At 53.3% G+C, this 23,574-nt stretch overlaps 1 protein-coding gene across 1 annotated transcript; it reads left to right on the forward strand.

Moving 5' to 3' along the window:
* Positions 1-2,765: 2,765 nt before the first annotated feature.
* Positions 2,766-15,514, forward strand: ACADS (acyl-CoA dehydrogenase short chain). Its single transcript, XM_029058570.2, has 10 exons — positions 2,766-2,854; positions 5,780-5,970; positions 11,313-11,462; positions 11,666-11,777; positions 12,982-13,133; positions 13,537-13,707; positions 13,846-13,983; positions 14,255-14,350; positions 14,706-14,762; positions 14,954-15,514. Exons 1-10 carry the CDS (start codon positions 2,809-2,811, stop codon positions 15,104-15,106), a joined length of 1,266 nt encoding a protein of 421 aa, XP_028914403.1. The 5' UTR covers positions 2,766-2,808; the 3' UTR covers positions 15,107-15,514.
* The last annotated feature ends 8,060 nt before the right edge of the window (positions 15,515-23,574 follow it).

The following is a 23,574-nucleotide window of genomic DNA, read 5'->3' on the forward strand; positions in this document are numbered from 1 at the left end:
GAGACAAGTGGCAGAGCTGGGATTAGAACCCATGGCCTTCTGACTTCCAGGTCTGGGCTCTATCCAACAGGCATCTCAAGATTGGCCGCCCGCCTTCCTATAGCCCTGGAAAAGGGGGACGCTCACAAAGGCCTCGCTACAGGATGGGCAGTTTTCCAAAGCCGGAGGCCCTTGGCCCAGCTACCATCTGACCTCAGCCTACCAGTAGCCAGCCAAGGTGACCAGCCAGCCCACCCACCTGCAGGGATGCAGCCGGTGGAAACTAATAAACAAGTTAAACCGGAAAAGACCTTGAGAGCCAGTTGCTTATAATAATAATAATAATGATATTTGTTAGAGAAGCAGCATGGCTCAGTGGAAAGAGCACAGGCTTTGGAGTCAGAGGTCATGGGTTTGAATCCCGGCTCGGCCACTTGTCAGCTGTGTGACTGTGGGCAAGTCACTTAACTTCTCGGTGCCTCAGTTACCTCATCTGTAAAATGGGGATGAAGACTGTGAGCCCCTCGTGGGACAACCTGATTCCCCTGTGTCTACCTCAGCGCTTAGAACAGTGCTCGGCACATAAGCGCTTAACAAATACCAACATTATTATTATTATTATTATTAAGCACTTACTATGTGTCAAGCACTGTTCTAACCACTGGGACGGGGAGAATACAAGTCTGTTACCGACTTGTTCATTCCAAGCGCTTAGTACAGTGCTCTGCACATAGTAAGCACTCAATAAATACTATTGAATGAATGAATTAATTAATACAAGGTGATCAGAGAAGCAGCGTGGCTCAGTGGAAAGAGCCTGGGCTTGGGAGTCAGAGTTCATGGGTTCTAATCCCGGCTCTGCTGCTTGCCAGCTGTGTGACTCTGGGCAAGTCACTTCACTTCTTCACTCCTGCAGAAAGGCTCTGGGCCTGTCACTCCCCTCCTTAAAAACCTCCAGTGGTTGCCTATCGACCTCCACACCAAACAAAAACTCCTCACTCTGGGCTTCAAGGCTCTCCATCCCCTGGCCCCCTCCTACCTCTCCTCCCTTCTCTCTTTCTAATAATAATAATAATGTTGGTATTTGTTAAGCGCTTACTATGTGCAGAGCACTGTTCTAAGCGCTGGGAGAGATACAGGGTCATCAGGTTGTCCCACGTGAGGCTCACAGTTAATCCCCATTTTACAGATGAGGGAACTGAGGCACAGAGAAGTGAAGTGACTCGCCCACAGTCACACAGCTGACAAGTGGCAGAGCTGGAATTCGAACTAATGACCTCTGACTCCCAAGCCCGGGCTCTTTCCACTAAGCCACGCTGCTTTCTACCGCCCACCCCGTAGGCTCCGCTGCTCTGCTGCCCACTTCCTCACCGTCCCCCGTTCTCACCTATCCCGCCGTCGACCCCTGGCCCACATCCTCCGCTGTCCCAGAACGCCCTCCCTCCTCCCCTCCGCCAAAATAATTCTCTTCCCCTCTTCAAAGCCCTACTGAGAGCTCACCTCCTCCAAGAGGCCTTCCCAGACTGAGCTTCCCCTTTTCCCTCTGCTCCCTCTCTGTTCCCCCTTCACCTCCCCTCAGCTAAGCCCCCTTTCCTCCCTTTCCCTCTGCTCCTCCCCCTTCCCTTTCCCTCCCCTCAGCACTGTGATCATTTGTATAGATGTGTATGTATTTTTATTACCCTATTTATTTTGTTAATGAGGTGTACATCCCCTTGATTCGTGATTATGATTATGATCATGATTATGATTCATATCATGATTATGTTGACTTGTTTTTGTCCGTCTCCCCCGATTAGACTGTGAGCCCGTCATTGTCTCTATCTATTGCCGAATTGCCCATTCAAGCGCTTAGTACAGTGCTCTGCACATAGTAAGCACTCAATACTATTGAATGAATTGCCTCAGTTCCCTCATCTGTAAAATGGGGATGAAAACTGGGAGCCCCACGTGGGACAACCTGATCACCTTGTATCCCCCCTGGCGCTTGGAACAGTGCTTTGCACATAGTAAGCGCTTAACAAATCCACCAATTTTTTCTTCTGTCCCACGTGGGGCTCCCAGTCTTCATCCCCATCTTACAGATGAGGTCACTGAGGCACAGAGAAGTGAAGCGACTGGCCCACAGCTGACAAGTGGCCGTATCGGGATTAGAACCCAGGACTTGGGACGCCCGAGCCCCGCCGCTTAAAAGCGGGCGGCGGGGAAGGTAACGCGCAGCGCAGCAAGGCGTCGCGCGGGCTCGGGGCGCGCTCCCGAGGAAGCGCCAGGGGCGGGGCTAGCGGCGCGCGGGGGGGGGGGGGGGAGGCAGGAGCCCCGCCCTTACGTCATAGGGGGCGGGGCCTGTGCACGTGGAGCGGGAGGGGGCGGGGCTAGTGGAGCATGAAGGCGGGGGTGGGCGGGAAGAGGCAGGAGCCCCGCCCTTACGACATAGGGGGCGGGGATGGGGGCACGTGAGGCGGGAGGGGCGGGGCTAGTGGCGCGTGGAGGCGGGGGTGGGCGGGGGAGGTGGGAGCCCCGCCTTTATGTCGTAGGGGGGGGGCGGGGCTTGTGGCACGTGACGAGGGAGGGGCGGGGCTAGCGGCGCGTGAAGGCGGGGGAGGCAGGAGCCCCGCCCTATGCATCCTAGGGGGCGGGGCTTGTGGCCCGTGAGGAGGGAGGGGGCGGGGCTAGCGGCGCGTGAAGGCGGGGGAAAGGGCGAGGAGGGCGGATTCCCCCTGGCTTCCGGCCTGGCCCCGCCCCCTGGCGCCTCGCGCTTGCGCGGTCCTTCCCTCTCCCCGCCCCTCTCCCCGCCCCTCCCCCCGCGGTGGGGGCCGAGGTGAGCGAGGAGTCATGGCCGCCTCCCTGCTGGGTCGGGGCTGCGGCTCGGCCGGCCGAGGTGAGCGCGGGGAGCCGGGGGGCCCCGGCCGGTCACCGGGGGGGCGGTGGGAACGGGGCCCGACCGAGCCGAGGCCAGGACCGGCCCCCCCCACGCCCGGCCTCGCCTCCTGCCTCGGCCCCTCAGGGAACGCGACCTTTGCCCCACTGCCGGGCCCGGCCGGACCAAGCCGGACCAGACCGGACCGGGCCGGATCGGACCGGATCAGGCCGGGCCTCCCTTCCTGCCCCGTCACCTTGGGCAAGACGCCTCCCTTCTCCGGGCCTCAGCTCCCTCATCCGCAAAATGGGCATAATAAATCATAATCTTGGCCTTTGTTAAGCGCTTACTATGCGCACAGCACTGTTCTAAGCGCTGGGGGAGAGACGGGGTCATCAGGTTGTCCCTCGTGAGGTTCACAGTTTATCCCCGTTTTCCAGATGAGGTCACTGAGGCCCCGAGAAGTGAAGCGACTTGCCCACAGTCACCCAGCTGACAAGTGGCAGAGCCGGGAGTCGAACCCATGACCTCGGACTCCCAAGCCCAGGCTCCTTCTGCTGAGCCAGAAGTCGGTTAAGCGCTTAGAACAGTGCTCTGCACCTAGTAAGCGCTTAACAAAGACCAACATTATTATTATTCTTCTTCTAAGTGCTGGGGGAGATCCAGGGTCATCAGGTTGGCCCCCGTGAGGCTCACAGTTAATCCCCATTTTAATAATGTTGGTCTTTGTTAAGCGCTTACTAGGTGCAGAGCACTGTGCTAAGCGCTGGGGGAGATCCGGGGTCATCAGGTTGTCCCCTCGTGAGGCTCACAGTCTTCATCCCCATTTTAGTAATAATGTTGGTTATTTGTTAAGCGCTTACCATGTGCAGAGCACTGTTCTAAACGCTGGGGGAGATCCAGGGTCATCAGGTTGTCCCTCGCGAGGCTCCCAGTCTTCATCCCCATTTGACAGATGAGGTCACTGAGGCCCAGAGAAGTGAAGTGACTCGCCCACGGTCACACAGCTGACAAGTGACGGAGCTGGGATTCGAACCCATGACCTCTGACTCCCAAGCCCGGGCTCTTGCCACTAGGCCACACTGCTTCTCTCACATACATAGATACATAGATAGAGATCATAGATAGAGATCATAAATATACCTAGATGACATTTTTATATATATATACACATATATGTTTATCATGCTCTCCAGTGCTTCCTCCTTTCTCTAACTTGTTTTAGCGTCTCAATAGATGCTACGGTCCTGGGGGCCAACGATCGTCTCTATTGTAATAATAATAATAATAATAGTGAAGATTGTAAGCAGCGTGGCCTAGTGGCAAGAGCACAGGCTCGGGAGTCAGAAGTCATGGGTTCCAATTCCACCTCCGCCACTTGTCTGCTGTGTGACCTTGGGCAAGTCACTTCATTTCTCAGTGCCTCAGTTCCCTCATCTGTAAAATGGGAATTGTTGTGAGCCCCACGTGGGACAACCTGATCACCGTGTACCTACTCCAGCGCTTAGAACAATGCTTGGCACCTAGTAAGCGCTTAAATACCAGCATGATTATTATTGATAAGCGCTTACTAGGTTTCAACCACTGTTCTACATGCTGGGGTTGATATGAGATGATAATAATGTTATTTGTTAAGTGCTTGCTATGTGAGCTAGTTGTGGGCAGAGATTGTCCTCTGTTGATGTGTTGTTGTTTCCCAAGTGCTTAGTACAGTGCTCTGCACACAGTAAGCCCTCAGTAAGGGTGATTGAATGCCTGAATGGACCAGGAACTGTATTAAACACTGGGATAGATACAAGATAGTAATAATAATGTTATTTGTTAAGCACTTGCTATGTGCTAGGCATTGTACTAAACACTAGGGTAGATACAGGATAATAATAATAATTATAGTCTTTGTTAAGCACTTGCTATGTGCCAGACACTGTATTAAGCACTGGAGTAGATACAAGATAATATAATAATATTAATGGCATTTGTTAAGCACTTGCTGTGTGCCAGGCACTGAACTAAGCGCTGGAGTAGATACAAGATAATAATATTAATGGTATTTGTTAAGCACTGGCTGTGTGCCAGGCACTGTACTAAGCACTGGGGTAGATACAAGATAATAATGCTAATAATAATAATGTTATTAAGAACTTGCTATGTGCCAGACACTGTTTTAAGCGGTGGGGTAGTAATAATAATAATTATGGTATTCGTTAAGCACTTGTTATGAGCCAAGCCCTGTTCTAAGCACTGGGGTAGATACAAGGTAGTCAGGTTGGAAACAATCCCTGTCCCACATAGGTTGGAAGCAGTCCCTGTCTCACATAGGGCTCACACTCTTAATCCCTATTTTGCAGATGAGGTAACTGAGGCCCAGAGAAGTGAAGTGACTTGCCCATCGTCAAACAGCAGACATGTGGCGGATCGGAGATTAGAACCCATGACCTTCTGACTCCCGGGCCCATGCTCTCTCCACTAAGCTACCCAGATACAAAATGATGATAATAGTTTTTAAGCACTTGCTATGTGCCAGACACGGTACTAAGCCATGGGATAGGTACAAGCAAATCAGGTTGGACACAGCCTCCTCACTATTATGACCCAGACCACTCCCTCTCCCCCTGTCCCGGGTGACCCAGGCCCCTCTAATAATAATAATCATAATAATAGCAGTACTTGTAAAGTGTTTCCTATGCACATAGGAAAATAATAATAATAATAGTACTTGTAAAGTGCTTCCTATGTACTAAGCACTGGGGTGGATACAAGCAAATTGGGTTGGACACAGTCCCTGTCCCACATGGGGCTGACTGTCTTAATCCCCATTTTCCAGACGAGGTCACTGAGGCCCAGAGAAGTGAAGTGACCTGCCCTCTGTCCCACAGCAGACCAGTGGCGGAGCGCGGGATTAGAACGCATGTCTTCTGACACCCAGGCCCGGGCTCTATCCTCCAGGCCGCGCTGCTTCCCTGTCCCTCGCAGCCCTGCGCCCTGGCGGCTGGCGGCGACTCCATACGGTTTACCAGACCGTGGAGCTGCCCGAGACCCATCAGATGCTGCGCCAGACATGCCGGGACTTTGCGGAGAAAGAACTGGTGCCCATTGCCGCCCAGCTGGACAAGGAGCACCGCTTCCCTGCCGCTCAGGTAAGGGCCACCCACTCCGCGGCGTCCTGCTCAGGATGGGGGAACTTCCAGGGTGGTGAGGAGAAACAGACGCAGCAGAGCCTAGTGGATAGAGCCCGGGCCTGGGAGTCAGAAGGACCTGGGTTCAAATTCGGGCTATGTCACTCATCTCTGGTACGACCTCGGGTGAGTCACTGCGCTTCTCTGGGCTTCGGTTACCTCAGCTCGAAAATGGGGATTAATAATAATAATGTTGGTATTTGTTAAGCGCTTACTAGGTGCAGAGCACTGTTCTAAGCGCTGGGGGAGATACAGGGTCATCAGGTTGTCCCACATGAGGCTCACGGTCTTCATCCCCATTTTGCACATGAGGTAACTGAAGCACAGAGAAGTGAAGTGACTTGCCCACAGTCACACAGCTGACGGGTGGCAGATCCGGGATTCGAACCATGACCTCTGACTCCCAAAAGAGTGTGAGCCCCATGTGGACATGGTTTGGGTCCAACCTGATGATCTTGTATGTACCCCGGCGCTTAGTTCAGTGTCTGGCACATAGTAAGCGCTTAACAAATACCGTGGTTATTATTATTACAGACCCAGGCCTGGGAGCTGCCTGGGGTGATCCCAGCAAGCTGGGGGCTTGGGTCTACGAAGACCCTCCGCTCTGTGGGGGAACTGCTCTGACCCTACCCCAGCTGTGACATTCATTCAGTCCTATTTTTTGAGCGCTTACTGTCTGCAGAGCACTGGTACTAAGCGCCTGGAAGAGGACGAGAAGCAGCCCAGCCTAGTGGATAGAGCATGGGCCTGGGAGTCAGAAGAACTCCAGCTCTGCCACTTACCTGCTGTGTGACGTTGGGCAAGTCACTTCCCTGCACCTCAGTTCCCTCCTCTGTAAAATGAGGATCGAGACTGTGAGCCCAACATAAGACGGGGTCCGTGTCCAACCCTATTTGCTTGTATGTGCCCTGGTGCTTAGTACAGTGCTTGGCACATAGTAAGCACTTAAATACCCACAATTATTATTATTGCAATATAACAATCAACAGATATGTTTTCTGCAGACAGTGAGCTTACAGTCTTGGGGGGGAGACAGATATTAATATAAATAACAGATCTTATATAAGTGGTGTGGGGCCGGGAGCAGGGATGGTTAAAGGGAGCAAGCCAGGATGACACAGAAGGGAGTGGGAGAAGAGGAAAGGAAGACTTAGGGAAGGCTTCTTGAAGGAGATGAGGGGGCAAAGTGTATTTCCAAGGCTCAGCCTGCCAAGGCGGGAAGTGACGGCCTGCAAATCCCATTCTGCATTACCTGCTGGGGGTTTAGCGACCTTTAGAATTAGGGTTTTTTTGGTTGTTTTTTAAATGGTATTTTTTAAGTGCTTACTATGTACCAGGCACTGTACTGAGTGCTGGGGTAGGTGCAAGTGAATCAGGTTGGATACAGTCCCTGTCCCACGTAGGGCTCGCGGTCTTAATCCCCATTTTCTAGATGAGGTAACCGAGGCCCAGAGAAGTGATGTGACTTGCCCAGAGACACAGCCGACAAGTGGCGGAGCCGGGATTAGAACCCAGTCCTTCTGACTCTCAGACCCATGCTGTATTGACTAGGCCACACTGCTTATGGAGTCACTTCGGGGCTATGTTGCTTTTGGAGTCAAAAAGAGTTGCCCATTGAGTCAAAAAACACCACCATCTGAATAACACCCTAGAATGGGTTAAAATGAGCTGCCCGGATGCTTTTACTATTTATTATTATTAATAAAGAATAATAATCACAGCTCTACCACGTTTTCTGTTTGACCTTGGGCAAATCACTTCATTTCTCTGTGCCTTAGTTCCCTCATCAGTAAAGTGGGGATAAGACTGTGAGCCCCATGAGGCACAAGGGACTGTGTCCCACCTGATTAACTTGTATCTACCCCAGCGCTTAGAACAGTGCTTGGCACATAGGAAGAGCTTAACAGCACTTATTATTATTATCGTTATCATTATTAAGCGCTTAGTATGTGTCAAGCACTGTTTCAAGCCATTGAGTAGATTCAAGTTGCAGCGTGCCAACCCAAAGAGAAGAATATCTGACCAACCGTCCCGTCCCTGCTGCACCCCTCTTCCTCCTCCAGCTCTCCTAAATCCTGGCTGCTGTTACTTAGTAGCGGGTGGGGGAGCCCAACTTTTGCTTCTGCAGGTGCTCTCCCTCCCCTCACCCCCGCAACCCTCTGCCAACTCCAGACACTTCCCCAAGGGCCTGACTAGGGAAAAGCCTCCAGGGCCAGAACAGGAAAAGCTCCTGAGCCGAGCCGAGAATCCTGGCTGGCAGCCCAGCTTGTTCTTCCAATTAGCTGTCATTTGGAGACTGTGTCCATTTTTCTTGCCATCACCGTGGTCTGTAAACATTTGCCCTTCTATGGGTAATAGTAATTTCAACTGTCCTATTTGTTAACCGCTTATCGTGTGCCAAACACCTTATGAATCACCGCGGTAGGTACAAGGAGAAGCAGACGAGACACAGCCCCATCCCGTTATTTATTTGTATTAACATCTGTCTCTGTCCCTAAACTTGTTGTGCGCAAGGAACCTGTCTGCCAACTCTGTTGTAGTGTACCCTCCCAAGCGCTTAGTGCAACGATCTGCACACAGTAAGCGCTCAATAAATATCACTGATGATGGGGGTGAAGGGGCTCACAGTCCCAAGAGGGAGGAAGAAGGGGAAGTTGATTCCCCAATTTAAAGATGAGGAAATCTAGAGGGGAGTCCAACCGAGGAACTCCGGGAAAGAATGTTCTTTTTCATTGATCTTTGAATTTTTCCCTTGTGTCGTCTTAGTGTTTTGTTTCCTCTCTCCTTGTGTCTCTCACTGGTCCCCTCTCCCCCTTTTTATTTTTAAATGGTGAGCCCCCTGAGAGACAGGGACCGTGACAAATTCCCAACTGTTTTCTTAATGCTGAGGACAGTGCTTGGCACCCAGGAAGTGCTTAATAAATACCATTAATGCTAACTACTACTACTTGTTCCTGGGACTGGAAGATGTTTGGTGGCTCATTTAGTGAGAATGGCTTGGAGAATCCCACTTTCCCACTTTTGGGTGGGCCTTTTGATCTGGGCTGGGATCTGGGTGGGCCTCAGGGGTGGAAGCAGGTAACACAGCTTGCCTGCTCACCCGTGATGTCATGTGTCACACCGGGCACGCAGCTTAGTGTGATGACTTCATAGGCTGGACCCCCACCCTCTCCCTGGTCTGCAACTGTCAACTAGGGGCAGAGACCCCCAGGAATGGGCCCCTTTTCCTTTTCACTCTCCCTCCACCAACATTCCCCTCACTCCCAGCTGGTGGGAGGGAGAGGGGACCTGTGGCTCAGATTGCCTGAGGGCCTAGAGGACCGAGCCGACCACCCTGTCCCCCTTTTCTGGCTGGTCTAGCCTCCTTCTCTGGACTCCCGCACCCTCTGAGCGTCCCACAGCGGTGGCGGGGGCCAGGGTAATAATAATGTTGGTATTTGTTAAGTGCTTACTATGTGCAGAGCACTGTTCTGAGCGCTGGGGTAGACACAGGGGAATCAGGTTGTCCCACGTGGGGCTCACAGTCTTGATCCCCATTTTACAGATGAGGGAACTGAGGCACAGAGAAGTGAAGTGACTTGCCCACAGTCACACAGCTGACAAGTGGCAGAGCTGGGATTTGAACTCATGACCTCTGACTCCAAAGCCCATGCTTTTTCCACTGAGCCACGCTGCTTGGCTCAGGGAGGAGGACGTTAGTGAGCAGTGGTCTCTGCCCAGAAACTGGGTCTGGGGCAGGGGTCGCGATGGGTACCCAGGGGGAGGGCAAGGTGACAGATGAGATGTCACGTGGCACAACCCTGTGCCCAAAGGGCATCACCTCCAGCCACCCCTGGGTTCCGTGGCAGTTCATGGTCTCCACAGATCTCCCCGGGGGTTGAGCAGCCCCCGACTTCGTGGCCACCCCTTCCCCCAACTTCCTCGGTCCCACCCAGGCTCAGCCTGGGCTCTGCCAGAGCAGAGGTCGCCCGCGGCCCCTCCTGCCACTGGGAAGTCTGAAGCAGCCATGACCTGGCCAGAATGACTACCCCAGTCCTCACGCTCTTTCCAGAGAGATCCCTGTCCCGTGCCTTCTCGGCTACATCTGCCACTCGGGCCAGCTGGAAGCCACTTGCCTCTGTCAATCAGTCAGGCAATCATATTTATTGAGCGCTTACTGTGTGCAGAGCACTGTATTAAACGCTTGGGAGAGGACAAGAGAACATTATAAGAGACAGATCCCCTGCTCACAACGAGCTTACAGTCTAGAGGGGAGCCTCTGCCCTTTCACAGCTGCATTTAGCTGATCCAAGTTGGCACAGAGTAAGCACTTAACAAATACCACAGTTATTATTATTTTTGTTATTATTACCTTTATTCTGAAACGGAGCACCTCCATGCCTGAGGAGACTCTACTTTTAGCCTCTGGGCCTAATGAGGGTTAGAGTTGGGGTTAGGGCCTGGGCCTTCCCGGTTAAGGGCTGCAGCTGTTCATTCAGTCGGAACCCTAAGGACTCAGCAGCTGTGAACCACCCGTCTGGATGCCAGGAGGGTCGGGAGAGGTCAGGGAGGAGCGTGGATAAGAGGTGAAGAGGGAATGTTTCCGAGGGGTTTGAACGAAGACCAGTTAACTCTCCGAAAAGGAACCGGCCTCAGGACCCTGGGGCCAAACCACTGGTCAGGCCATTGGCTGTGTTGGCTTGAATTCCCTGGCACAGCTTCCACTAATAATAATAATGATGACGATGGTAGTATTTGTTAAGCATTTACTATGCATCAAGCACTGTTCTAAGTGCTGGGGTAGGTACAGCCTAACCAGGTTTGACACAGTCTCTGTCCCACTGGAGACTCAGTCTTAATCTCCATTTTACAGATGAGGTAACTGAGGCTCGGGGAAGTGAAGTGCCTTGCCTAAGGTCACACAGCAGACAAATGGCGGAGCCAGGATTAGAACTCAGGGCCTTCTGACTCCCAGGACCGTGCTCTGTCCACTAGGCTACACTTCTTCTCATGAACCACTGGCTTCAAGGGTCAGCGAGGCAGAGGGCCCGGTCACCCAGAATCTCACCATGCCAGCGTCAGGCCACCAAGGCAGTGCTCCACACACGGATAGCCAGCGTGGTTCTCCGTCTGCCCATCTTATTTCCAGAGCCGTAATTGACCTTAATGTCTGTCACCCTCCTGTAGTTCGTAAGCTCCTTGTAAGCCGGGAACCTGTCCACCAACTCTGTCGTATTCTCCGCTCCCAAGCGCTTAGTCCAGTGTTCTGCACACGGGAAGCGCTCAGTGAGTACCATTGATTGTTTGCTCGATCCTGGGAGCAGGTCAAGAAGATGGGAGAGCTGGGGCTCCTAGCCATGGATGTGCCCGAAGAGTTCAATGGTGCGGGGCTCGACTACCTGGCTTACTCCATCGCCATGGAGGAGATCAGCCGCGGCTGCGCTTCCACCGGGGTCATCATGAGCGTCAACAATGTAAACCCCCACCCCCTCCCCTGGGCCTCGTCCGTCCCTCGGGCACGCGGAGCTGAGCAGATTGCGGCGGCCCTGCACGTTGGGCCAGGGAGGGGCCCATCACCCTGGGGGTGGATCCCTGTGGCCTGGGTCGTGAGAGGTGGGACTCTGGGAGGCGTGGGGGCAGGGGTCAGAGGTCACGGGCTCGCTGTCACTCCTGCCAGTCTCTCTATCTGGGGCCAATCCTGAAGTTTGGGACGAAGGAGCAGAAGCAGCAGTGGATCACTCCCTTCACCAGCGGCGACAAAATCGGCTGCTTCGCCCTCAGTGAACCAGGTACCGGGGCTGGAGGCGGGGGGCACCCAAGGACCTGGCCCCTTCTCTTCCCCTCCTCCTCCCTCCAAGTCCCTGAGCAGCAGCTGGGATGAGGGCCCCAGGCCGGGAAGAAAGGAGGGAGGGAGGGACCGGAGGAGGAGGAGGAAGTGGAGGGGAAGGGGAGGAGGCCAGGCTGGGATGTGCCGCTCCTGGATTGCAGAATTGGAGGACTTCCCGGTGGAGTGGTTTCAGAGCCGGAGTGGGCCTGCTCTCCACAGTCAGCACTCACCGCCCTGGGGATTCGGGGGCTAGGTGGGGAGGAGGGAGAGTGCTTGGCCGGCTCAAAGTATATGAGTTCTATTTTTTACTTATTTTGAAATCACGAGGAGTTTGCAATGAAGATGAAATCTGAAGGACTATTTCTTATCACCATATATTGCATCTATTTAAATGTAATTTTTTAGTCGTGGAACAGTAATTTTTATTACAAAGTAATAATGAACATTTAGGTTCAGGTAAAAAAAAACACAAGAGGGCAAAGTGCTAATCAAAAGCTTGTTGGAGGCAAAAAGCATATTTGCCAACTCTTGTATTGTACCCTCCCAAGAGCTTAGTACAGTGCTCTGCACAGAATAAACGCTCAATAAATACCATCGATGATGATAATGATCAAAGGTCTTGGCCGCCCTTTACCCCGGTCTCCAGGAAGTCCCAACACCCTCCTCCCCAACTCCTTTCTTCTCTTCTCCTTGGCCTTTCCCATGGACAGAGGCTCCTGATAGAATTGTGGATTTGTTAAGTGCTTACTATGTGCCAAGCCTGTACTAAACGCTGAGAGAACAAGGTAATGAGATTGGACACGGTCCCTGTCCCCTATGGGACTCACATTCCAAAGGGGAGGGAGGCCAGCTATTTAATCTGCTCGGCGTTCAATCACTCAGTATATACATCGAGCCCCTACTTGGTGCCGAGCACTATACTAAGAGCTTGGGACAAAAGAATAGAGGGAAGAGACTCAGTCCATGGCTTCAAGGAGCTTACAGTCTAGACAGAAGACATACACTAAATAAACTCTAGGTGGGGGGAAGAAGAAAAGGACAGGGAGACCGGCCTCAAGCTGAACAAGGCTCGGGTGGGGTGGGATTGATGTGGGGTGTGGGTCGGAGGGTCCAGAGTCAGCGGGGAGAGAACAGCCAGGTCTAGCTAAGGTGTGTGACTGGGGCAGGGAATGGCAGCGACGCCGGAGCCGCTTCCACAACGGCGCGGGCAGAGGGGGACTCCTGGGTCCTGAATGGCACCAAAGCCTGGATCACCAACGCCTGGGATGCCTCTGCTACAGTGGTGTTTGCCACCACAGACAAGGCCCTGAAGCACAAGGTGATAGAGGCGGGCGAGGGTGGGGGTGAGGAAGAGGCACAGACCGGCTGCCCGGCCGTTGGTCCTGGCTCATGGTTGGCCTCCCTGGGCTCCGAGGGTGGGCGGGCACTCGGGCTGCCAGCATTCAGGTCCTCCACTAGGCCGCCGTGGGAGTCGGTGCCTGTCTCCTGCTGGAGCAGCCGAGGGAGTCCGAGCCGACGCTTCCGAGCCGACGCTCAGAGGGAAAGCGGAGGGGAAGGCATCTGGGGGGCAACCCGCCCACCCACCCATCCCCGGAGCTCCGGGCCTGCGGCCAAGGTCCGGCCCCTCGGCCGGCTGCGCCTCCCTGCGCCTCTCCGGGCTTTGGGGAAGGTGGGGACGGTGGGCTGGGCTCCGGGTGACCTCCCGGCCTGGGGCCGTGCAGGGCATCACAGCCTTCCTGGTGCCCATGCCGACTCCCGGCCTGTCGCTGGGCAAGAAAGAGGACAAGCTGGGGATCCGCGCCTCCTCCACGGCCAACCTCATCTTCGAGGACTGCCGCATCCCCCGCCACCACGCGCTCGGGGAGCCTGGCCAGGGCTTTAAGATCGCCATGGTGAGCTCCCACCTCCCCGGGCACCCCCCCCCCCTCCCCCAACCCACCCTGGCGAATGGATCCCACTCCCCCAGACCCGGGGGAGAGAGGTGGACAGACCCCTTCACTCTGACCCGAGCCGCTGCCCTTGCCCCCCAGCAAACCCTGGACATGGGCCGCATCGGCATCGCCTCCCAGGCGCTGGGCATCGCCCAGGCCGCCCTGGACTGCGCCGTGGACTATGCCGAGAAGAGGATGGCCTTCGGGGCTCCGCTCACCAAGCTGCAGGGCATTCAGGTATCGGAGGCGGCGGAGGAGCCTAGGCGGGCAGCTTTTCATCCCTTAGCCCCTTCGTGGCAACGGCCCCTGTCCTGTTGGCCGAGGCCGAGCGTGCTGGTTCCTGACCTCCCTCCTTATCCCTCCCCTCCCTGGCCACTGGCCTTCTGCCCGTCCCCGACCTTCACCTGCCTCTGCCGCCCCTCCAGGGGGCATCCGGGGGCTGGGCAGTGAGGGCGGCAGCCGTCTGGGCCAACGCTGACGGCGGGTTGCATTGATGGGTGCGTTTCAGTTCAAGTTGGCGGACATGGCCCTGGCCCTGGAGAGTGCCCGCCTGCTCACCTGGCGCGCGGCCATGCTGAAGGACAACGGCAAGCCCTACGGCAAGGTGACCGCCCCCCTCCAGCGGGAAATGGAGAGTGGGGGGTGGGAGGTGCATCAGATCGGGGTCAGAGGGCGTCACCAGCAGACTGCAGCAGGTGCGGCCCATGGAAGGAAGGTCCGGGGGTCGTGCCGTGGGCCTGGTCAGACCCACGGCAGGGACCTTCCATCGGTCTGGACGGTGCAAGGCCCCAGAGGAGGAGGGAGGGAAGGAAGGAGGCAGAGCCGTGGGACGGGGGCTTCCCGGGCCGGCCTCCGAACGAATTGGTTATTCCAGCTGCCTCCTCCCCGGCCCAGGCGGGAGCGGGGTCTTGGGGGGCACCCTGGCTTGACCGTCCGCTCATCCCCTCCTGCGCGCGTAGGAAGCCGCGATGGCCAAGCTGGCGGCGTCTGAGGCGGCGACGAGCATCGCCCACCAGGTGAGCAGGGCAGACCTGCAGGGTGGGGTCGGAGGTGGGGAGGGGCCACAGGCTGCCAAACTCACCCATCCCCTGGACCTTCCTCCAGGGTTTGGAGGCCTGAGAGCCCCTCGCAGGACTCAGCCCTCAGTGGTAGGGGGGAGGGATCGGAGGGGCTGGGGAGGCCTCAGCCCCGGCGGCTCCTCTCCCAGGCCATCCAGGTCCTGGGCGGGATGGGGTACGTGACCGAGATGCCCGCCGAGCGCCACTACCGCGACGCCCGCATCACGGAGATCTACGAGGGCACCAGTGAGATCCAGAGGCTGGTCATTGCCGGCCACCTGCTCAAGAGCTACCGGGGCTGAGGCAGGTCCCCCGGCCCCCGGCCTCCCGGCCCCCCTGGCCACTGCCCCTGCCCTTCTGGGGGCATCGAGGAGTGAGGGTGGGCCCTGGCTCCCTCCCCCCTGAGGAAGAAGGGGAGAGCCGGGCCCCTGGGCCCGGATTGGGCTGAGCTGGCAAGAAGGAGAGGGAGGGGAGGAGTCAATTTCTGTTGGCTTCAAGAGGTGCCCCTGAAGGGGGCTCCAATGGGGGCCAGGGTTGGGCCAGCCCTATTGGGGGTGACACTCCCTGCTGCCCCTTGTCATTTTGTGGGCTCAGCCCTGAGGCTGTGGCTTGGACTTGGCACCTAGCAGGGTGGTTTCTTTCTCCTTGCCTCTCTTCCCCTTTCCTTTCCCCTATCCTTCCCTCTTCTTCTATCTCCCCCACTTCTTTCTCCCATCTTCTTCCGTCTCCCCTCTTCTTCTCTCTCCCAGCTTCTCTCTTCCCTCTTCTCTTTCTCCTCTTCTCTGTCCCCTCTTTTTATTCTCTGTCCCCTCTCCTCCTCTCTGCCTCCCTTCCGTCTCCCCTCTGCACTGACTGGCCGGTTAGCTCGGGCCCGTGGAACTAAGCCTCCAGGGCAAGGAGGAGGCAGTGGCATCGGCCCTCATCTCTCTTCCTCTCTCCCCATTTCCTTCCCCACTGCCCCCCCACTCCCCTTGTCTCCAGAGCAGGATTGGGAAGGGGGAGGAGCCCTGAAAGCTTGGCCACCCCTTCCCAATGCCTCTACTTCACTCCTTTGTGCCTGTTGGCTCATCTGCAGCAGAGGGCCGGTAGGTGCCCACCCTTGAGGACAGTCCACCAGGGGAGAGATGGGCACCCGCCACCTGCCAGCCTCGTCGGGCAGAGTCAGTGAGGGGGCACCCCAAGTTTCCCCCAGCAAGCACGGCCCAGGCTTCCGCGAGTTCACAAGAACCTGGTGTTGGGGGAGTGGGAAAAGGGAAGCGGGGTGGGGGGAAAGCCTTCGTGCCTTACAACTCCGGGGGCGTTGTGCCCAGCTGGTGGGCAGCAGTGTGGATCGGGTGCCAGCCCTTCAGGCCTGCAGGAAAGACTCAGTCTGGCGGACCTCACTATGTCCTGTTTCACAGCATTATTTTTTATGATTCTTGTTTTTAAACTGAGAGTTTTTTATGAGTTAATGCAGGCAAGATGGAGAGGATGCCGTGCATTTTATTCAAGCCACTGCCCCTTGGTCCTTTGTGCAGATGACCATCAAATAAAGTATTCTTGGCAACCAGTAGCCACTTCCTTGCTCTGCGACCACCTCGGGTGGGGTGGGGAATGGGTCCTGCCGTGGAATTGAGCTCCTCGGAGAATAATAAGAATGGGGGTTTCATTTGATCCACCGTTTCACCCTCCTAGTAGAATCAGTGTGGGGACATGAGGCAAACTTATTAGGGGAGGGTCACGGTCTCCGACCACCCGGTCCTCTGGTGGAGGCCCGTGGCCCCTGGCTGGAATATTCAGTAGGAAGAATTAACAAATGAGCAGCCTCCAAACTAGGCTCTCAGTAGCCTCTTCAGCAGAAAGGGCCCCTTGCCTGCATCTTCCATCTGGCCTGGAACTCCCTCCCCCTTCACATATGACAGACCGTCACTCAAGCAATCAATCGTATTTAGTGAGCACTTGCCGTGTGCAGAGCACTATACTAAACACGGCAGTACAACACAATATGAGACGTTCCCTGACTGCAGCGAGCTTACTCTCTCCCCCCCTTCAGAGCCTTCCTAAAATCCCAGCTCCTCCAAGAGGCCTTCCGCTACTAAGCCTTCATCTCCCCTGCTACCTTTCTCTTCTGTGTCACCCTTGCACTTGAATTTGTATCCTTTACTTACCCCACGCTAAGCCCCACAGCACTTAGGTCTATATCATTTTTTTTTTAATGTCTATTTCCCCATCTAGACTGTATACTCCTTGTGGGCAGGGAACCTGTCTACCACTCCATCTCCCAAGTGCTTAGTACAGTTTTCTGCACACAGTAAGTGCTAAATAAATGCCATCGATTAGTCCTTTGATTAACCAGCTCCTCTGCATCCTCTGAAGCACATGGCAGCAGAGAGTGTCCTCTCCTTTGGTGCCACTCTGGGTAGGAAAGGGGAGGGATTTGAGGTGCCAACAGAATGATTCATTCATTCAATAGTATTTATTGAGCACTTACTATGTGCTAGGCGCTTGGAATGTACAGTTCGGCAACAGATGGAGACAATCCCTGCCCAACAATGGGCTCACAGTCTAAACGGGAGACAGCGAAGCAAAACAGAACAAAACATCATCATCAAGATAAATAGAATCATGGAGATATATACCTCATTAAAAAATAAACAGGGTAATAAATAATATGTACAAGATCCCAAAGGTAAGTAAGTTCCAGCCAGCCAAGAACTGAGCTAGCTGGCAGAGGAGCAAGACCCAAACGATCCTCTCGAAGGCAGCAAAAGGTAAAAACTGGGCAGGGGAACATGTCTGCTAATTCTGTTGCAATCTCCCAAGCATTTAGAACAATGTTCTACATATATTAAGAGCTCAATAAATACCATTGATTGATTGAAGAACAAGAGGGGAAGGTAGTGTCCGACTTGTTTCATTTATAAATTACTTTCCGTCTTTTAGAATGTAACCTCCTTGTGGGCGGGAATCATGTCTTTTATTAGTATATTTCCCTCTAGACTAAGCTCATTTTGGGCAGGAAATGTGTCTGCTAATTCTGTTAGACTCTCCCAAGCGCTTAGTACAGTGCTCTGTATTCAATCATATTTAATGAGTGCTTACTATGTGCAGAGCACTGTACTAAGCGCTTGGGAGAGTACGATACAACAATAAACAGACACATTCCCTGCCTACAACAAGCTTACAGTCTAGAGGGGGAGACCGACATTAATATAAATAAATAAATCCCAGATATGGACATAAGTGCTGTGGGGATGGGAAGGGGACAGTTCATTCATCAGTCGTACTTATTGAATGCTTAATGATAATAATAATAATGGCATTTAAGCGCTTACTATATGCCAAACACTGTTCTAAGCACTGGGGTAGATACACGGTAATCAGGTTGTCCCACATGGGGCTCACGGTCTTAATTCCCATTTTACAGATGAGGTCACTGAGGCACAGGGAAGTTAAGTGATTTGCCCAAGGTCACACAGCAGATCAGTGACGGGGGCAGAATTAGAACCCACGACCACTGACTCCCCACCGTGTGCTCTTTCCACTAAGCCACGCCACTTCTCTTCTTGCATGCAAAGCATTGTACTTAGCACTTGAGGGAATACAGTGTAACGACAGACACATTCCCTGCCCACATGAAGGGAGCAAATCAGGGTGGTTGAGAAGGGAAGGGGAGAAATGAAAAGAAGGGGTACGGGAAGGCCTCTTGGAGATGTGCCAACGATAAATAAGGTTTTGAAGGGGGATAGAGTAATCGTCTGTCGGTTATGAGCAGGGAGGGCATTCCAGGCCAGAGGTAGGATGTGGGCGAGAGGTCGGCGGTGAGATAAACGAGATGGAGACAGAGTGAGGAGGTTAGAATTAGAAGAACAAAGTGTGTGGGCTGGTTGGTTGTAGGAGAACAGCGAGGTGAGGTAGGAGGGGGCGAGGCGAGTGACTGCTTTGAAGCCGACGGTGAGGTTTTCGTTTGATGCGGAGGTGGATGGGCAACCCCTGGAGTTTCTTGAAGAGTGGAGAAACACGGCCTGAACGTTTTTGTAGAAAAGTAATCCGAGCAGCTGAGTGTCATATGGCCTGAAGTGGGGAGAGACAGGCGGCAGAGAGGTCAGCAAGGAGGCTGACGCGATAAAGCGGGCCAGGGTACGGGATTGGATTAACATGGTAGCGGTTTGGATGAACAGGGAAGGGAGGATTTTAGCAATGTCCTGATAGTGTAAGGATTCAGTAAATACTATGGATTGATTGATTGATTTCCATTCATTCATTCAATAGTATTTATTGAGCGCTTACTATGTGCAGAGCACTGTACTAAGCGCTTGGGATGGACAAATCGGTAACAGATAGAGACAGTCCCTGCCCTTTGACGGGCTCACGGTCTAATCGGGGGAGACGGACGGACAAGAACAATGGCAATAAATAGAATCGAGGGGAAGAACATCTCATTAAAACAATAACAAATCAATAGAATCAAGGTGATGTACATCTCATTAACAAAATAAATAGGGTGATGAAGATATATACAGTTGAGCGGACGAGCACAGTGCTGAGGGGATGGGACGGGAGGGGGGGAGGAGCAGAGGAAAAGGGGGGAGGAGGGTTTAGCTGCGGAGAGGTGAAGGGGGGATAGAGGGAGCAGAGGGAAAAGGGGAGCTCAGTCTGGGAAGGCCTCTTGGAGGAGGTGAGCTTTAAGTAGGGTTTTGAAGAGGGGAAGAGAATGAGTTTGGTGGAGGTGAGGAGGGAGGGCGTTCCGGGACCGTGGGAGGACGTGGCCCAGGGGCCGATGGCGGGATAGGCAAAAACGGGGGACCGCGAGGAGGTGGGTGGCAGAGGAGCTGAGCGTGCGGGGTGGGCAGTGGAAAGAGAGAGGGAGGAGAGGTAGGAAGGGGCAAGGTGATGGACAGCCTTGAAGCCTAGAGTGAGAAGTTTTTGTTTTGTGCTGAGGTTGATAGGCAACCACTGGAGGTTTTTAAGAAGGGGAGTGACATGCCTAGAGCGTTTCTGCAGGAAGATGAACCAGGCAGCGGAGTGAAGAACAGACTGGAGTGGGGAGAGAGAGGAGGAAGGAAGATCAGGGAGAAGGCTGACACAGTAATCTAGCCGGGGTACTACGAGAGCCCGTAGCAGTAAGATAGCTATTTGGGTGGAGAGGAAAGGGCGGATCTTGGCAATATTACAAAGGTTCATTCATTCATTCAATAGTATTTATTGAGCGCTTACTATGTGCAGAGCACTGTACTAAGCGCTTGGGATGAACAAGTCGGCAACAGATAGAGACAGTCCCTGCCGTTTGACGGGCTTACAGTCTAATCGGGGGAGACGGACAGACAAGAACAATGGCGCTAAACAGCGTCAAGGGGAAGAACATCTCGTAAAAACAATGGCAACTAAATAGAATCAAGGCGATGTACAATTCATTAACAAAATAAATAGGGTAACGAAAATGGTGCGACAGGCAGGTCTCGGTAACGCATCGGATGTGTGGGGTGAATGAGAGAGCCGAGTCAAAGATGACACTGTGGACGAGGGCCTGAGAGACGGGAAGGATGGTGGTACTGTCCACGGTGATAGGGAAGTCAGGGAGAGGACAGGGCTTGGGAGGGAAGATGAGGAGCTCAGTTTTGGCCATGTTGAGTTTTAGATGGCGGGCAGACATCCAGGTAGAGACGTCTTGGAGGCGGGAGGAGATACGAGCCTGCTATTTCCATAGCACTTAGTACAGCGCTTAGTGAAGGGGGCCGTCCCTTCGGACCTGCAGGAAAGACTCAAGCTGGCAGACTTCAAGGTGTCCCATTTCACAGCATTATTTTTATGATTCTTGCCATTTTTAAATTGAGAATTTTGTATGAGTTGATGGGGGCAAGAGCTCTGCCCATAGTAGGCGCTCAGTAAATACTACCGTAGGACGATTTTCTGTTTGTCGATTCTACGGTGTTTTTAGTGACATTGTATGGATCCAAAAGCTGGACAGTGAAGAAGCAGGATAGAAAGAGCATCGATTCTTCTGAAATGTGGTGTTGGGGAAGGCTTTTGCTAATACCACGGACTGCCCAAAAAAAACAAACAAATGGATTTTGGAACAAATTACGGCAAAGAGGTCTTCGAAAGTCCAAATGACTAGACTTACATGAGCATAATAGTCTGTCTCCTCCTTCTAGACTGTGAGCCCCTTGTTGGGTAGGGATCATCTCTATCTTTTGCCAAACTGTTCTTTCCAAGCGCTTAGTTCAGTCTGCACCCAGTAAGCCCTCAATAAATACGACTGAATGAATGAATATTTTGGATACATCATCAGGAGCACTAATTCTCCGGAATTACTTCACTGATGCTAGGAAAAGTCCAGGGAAAAGGTGGAAGAGGCAGAGAGGCAGTTAGATGGACAGAGACCATAACTACGAGAACGGAAGAACCGTGAGAAAGGTTGCAGATTATGGCAGAGGACGGGATGTTCTGGAGAAAATAGATCCATGGAGTTGCTATGAATCAGAAACAACTGGATGGCGCTTCAAAAGAAATGGTCGCCTGTTTGCAGAGGGGGTCAGACAGGCTTGTTCCAGCAGAAAGTGCCAGAACACATGGCTTCAAAAGCGGGGAGAAAGGGGCCCAGAGGCTCCAGAGTCAGGAGTCTGGGCACCCCAGCTTTACTTTGCCACTGGCCTGGGCCTGAGAATCAGCGACAAAGCCTCCCTCCTCACCGGTCCTGAGGGTCCTGGGAGAAGGACCTGGGTTCTAATCCAGCTCCACCACTCGTCTATTGCGTGACCATGGGGAAGTCACTTCCCTTCTCTGGGCCTCAGTTACCTTATCTGTAAAATGGGGATTAAGAGTGTGAGCCTCATGTGGGATGTGGACTGTGTTCAACCTGATTACCTTGTATCTACTCCTTCTACTCTACCCCCTTCCCCTCCCCACAACTCTTGTATATATTTGTACATATTTATTGCTCTACTTATTTTATTAATGATGTGCATTTATCTATGGTTCTATTTAACTATTTTGATGGTAGAGATGCCTGTCTACTTGTTTTGTTTTCTGTCTCCCGCTTCTAGAATGTAAGCCGTTTGTTGGAAAGGGACTGTTTCTATCTGTTGCCCAACTGTACTTTCCAAGTGACTGGCACAGAGGAACCACTTAAATACTGTCACCGACTCATAGGCTCAGGCAGGAGATCCTGTAAACTCCCAGGTCTGTGCTCTATCCACTACACCGTGTCTTCACTTCCCCTTCCCGGTTTAATCACATCTCCATAGACCCAAGGGATTCTCACTGGATGCCTCAGCCTAGAGATCTCCTGCCCCACCCAACTCTCCCCGCCCCTGTTGGGGAGGCAGGTCCCATCCCAGCCCCGTTGCAGAGTGTGTGTTTTCCTCCTGGACCTCGGCCCTTCTGGACTTTCCCTCCTCTCTGGCTTGGAGCCAACTGGAAATGGCCTCATTCCTGCCCTGCGCCTGTGGACTGAGTTGAGCTTGTCAGTGGGAGTGGAAAATACCTTTCGTCTCCAGCTACGCTCCCCCTAGGAAGAAGCAATTTCTTTTTACTTCTCTGCATTAGCATCTGTGACTCAGTCACACACCACCAACCCGGAGAGTCAAGCTCACCTCCTCCAGGAGGCCTTCCCAGGCTGAGCCCTCCCTTTTCCTCTGCTCTTCCTCCCCATCCCATTGCCCCGACTCCCTCCCTCTGCTCTACCCCTTTCCCTTCCCCCCTTTCCTCCCCACAGCACTTGTATATATTTGTACATATTTATTGCTATATTTATTTTATTAACGATGTGCATTTATCTATGGTTCTATTTATCTATTTTGGTGGTAGTGATGCCTGTCTACATGTTTTGTTTTGTTGTCTATCTCCCCCTTCTAGACTGTGTGCCTGCTTTTGGGCAGGGATTGTCTCTGTTGCTAAATTGTGATTCCAAGCGTTTAGTACAGTGCTCTGCACACAGTAAGCGATCAATAAATACGATTGATTGAATGAATGAATGAGTTGTTGGGTAGGGATTGTCTCTATTGCCGAATTGTACTTTCCAAGTGCTTAGTACAGTGCTCTGCACACAGTAAGCGCTCAATAGAGAATCAGTGTGGCATAGTGGGAAGAGTCCAGGTTTGCGAGTCAGAGGACGTGGGTTCTAATCCTGGCTCCGCCACTTGTCGCTGTGTGACTTCTCTGTGCCTCAGTTATCTCATCTGTAAAATGGGGATTAAGACTGTGAGCCTCACTTGGGACAACCGGATTACCTTGTATCTACCCCAGGGCTTAGAACAGGGCTTGGCACATAGTAAGCACTTAACAAATACCATCATTATTATTAAATACGATTGAATGAATGAAAGGACCAGAGGCACCATCTGCCCAAGATACCCAGTCACGGATTGGTGGTTCCCACAAGTTAGACGCCCTTTCCCCAACCCCTGTGATAGACCTTCCCTACCCCAACGGAAACACCAGAGAGTCGCCTGACTATAGGCCCTCTGTCCAGCTCCCTGGACTCTCATACACTGTCCTCCCTCCCCACCCAGAAGACCTTCTGACCAGCTCCCTAAGTAGCAGGGAGGGTGGACGGCTGTTCATCATTCAATCCGTTAAATCTGAACAATTTGTGAGTGTCACAACACTGTGCTAAGCATTAGGGAGTCATATAAGGACGCTCACAGGGCCCCTCCTCCAAAGGAGGAGCCGCGTGGCTCAGTGGAAAGAGCCTGGGCTTGGGAGTCAGAGGTCATCAGTTCTAATCCCGGCTCCATCACTTGTCAGCTGTGTGACCTTGGGCAAGTCACTTCACTTCTCTGGGCCTCAG

The sequence above is a fragment of the Ornithorhynchus anatinus genome, chromosome 2, assembly GCF_004115215.2.
Source record: "Ornithorhynchus anatinus isolate Pmale09 chromosome 2, mOrnAna1.pri.v4, whole genome shotgun sequence".
NCBI classification, from domain to species: Eukaryota; Metazoa; Chordata; class Mammalia; order Monotremata; family Ornithorhynchidae; genus Ornithorhynchus; species Ornithorhynchus anatinus.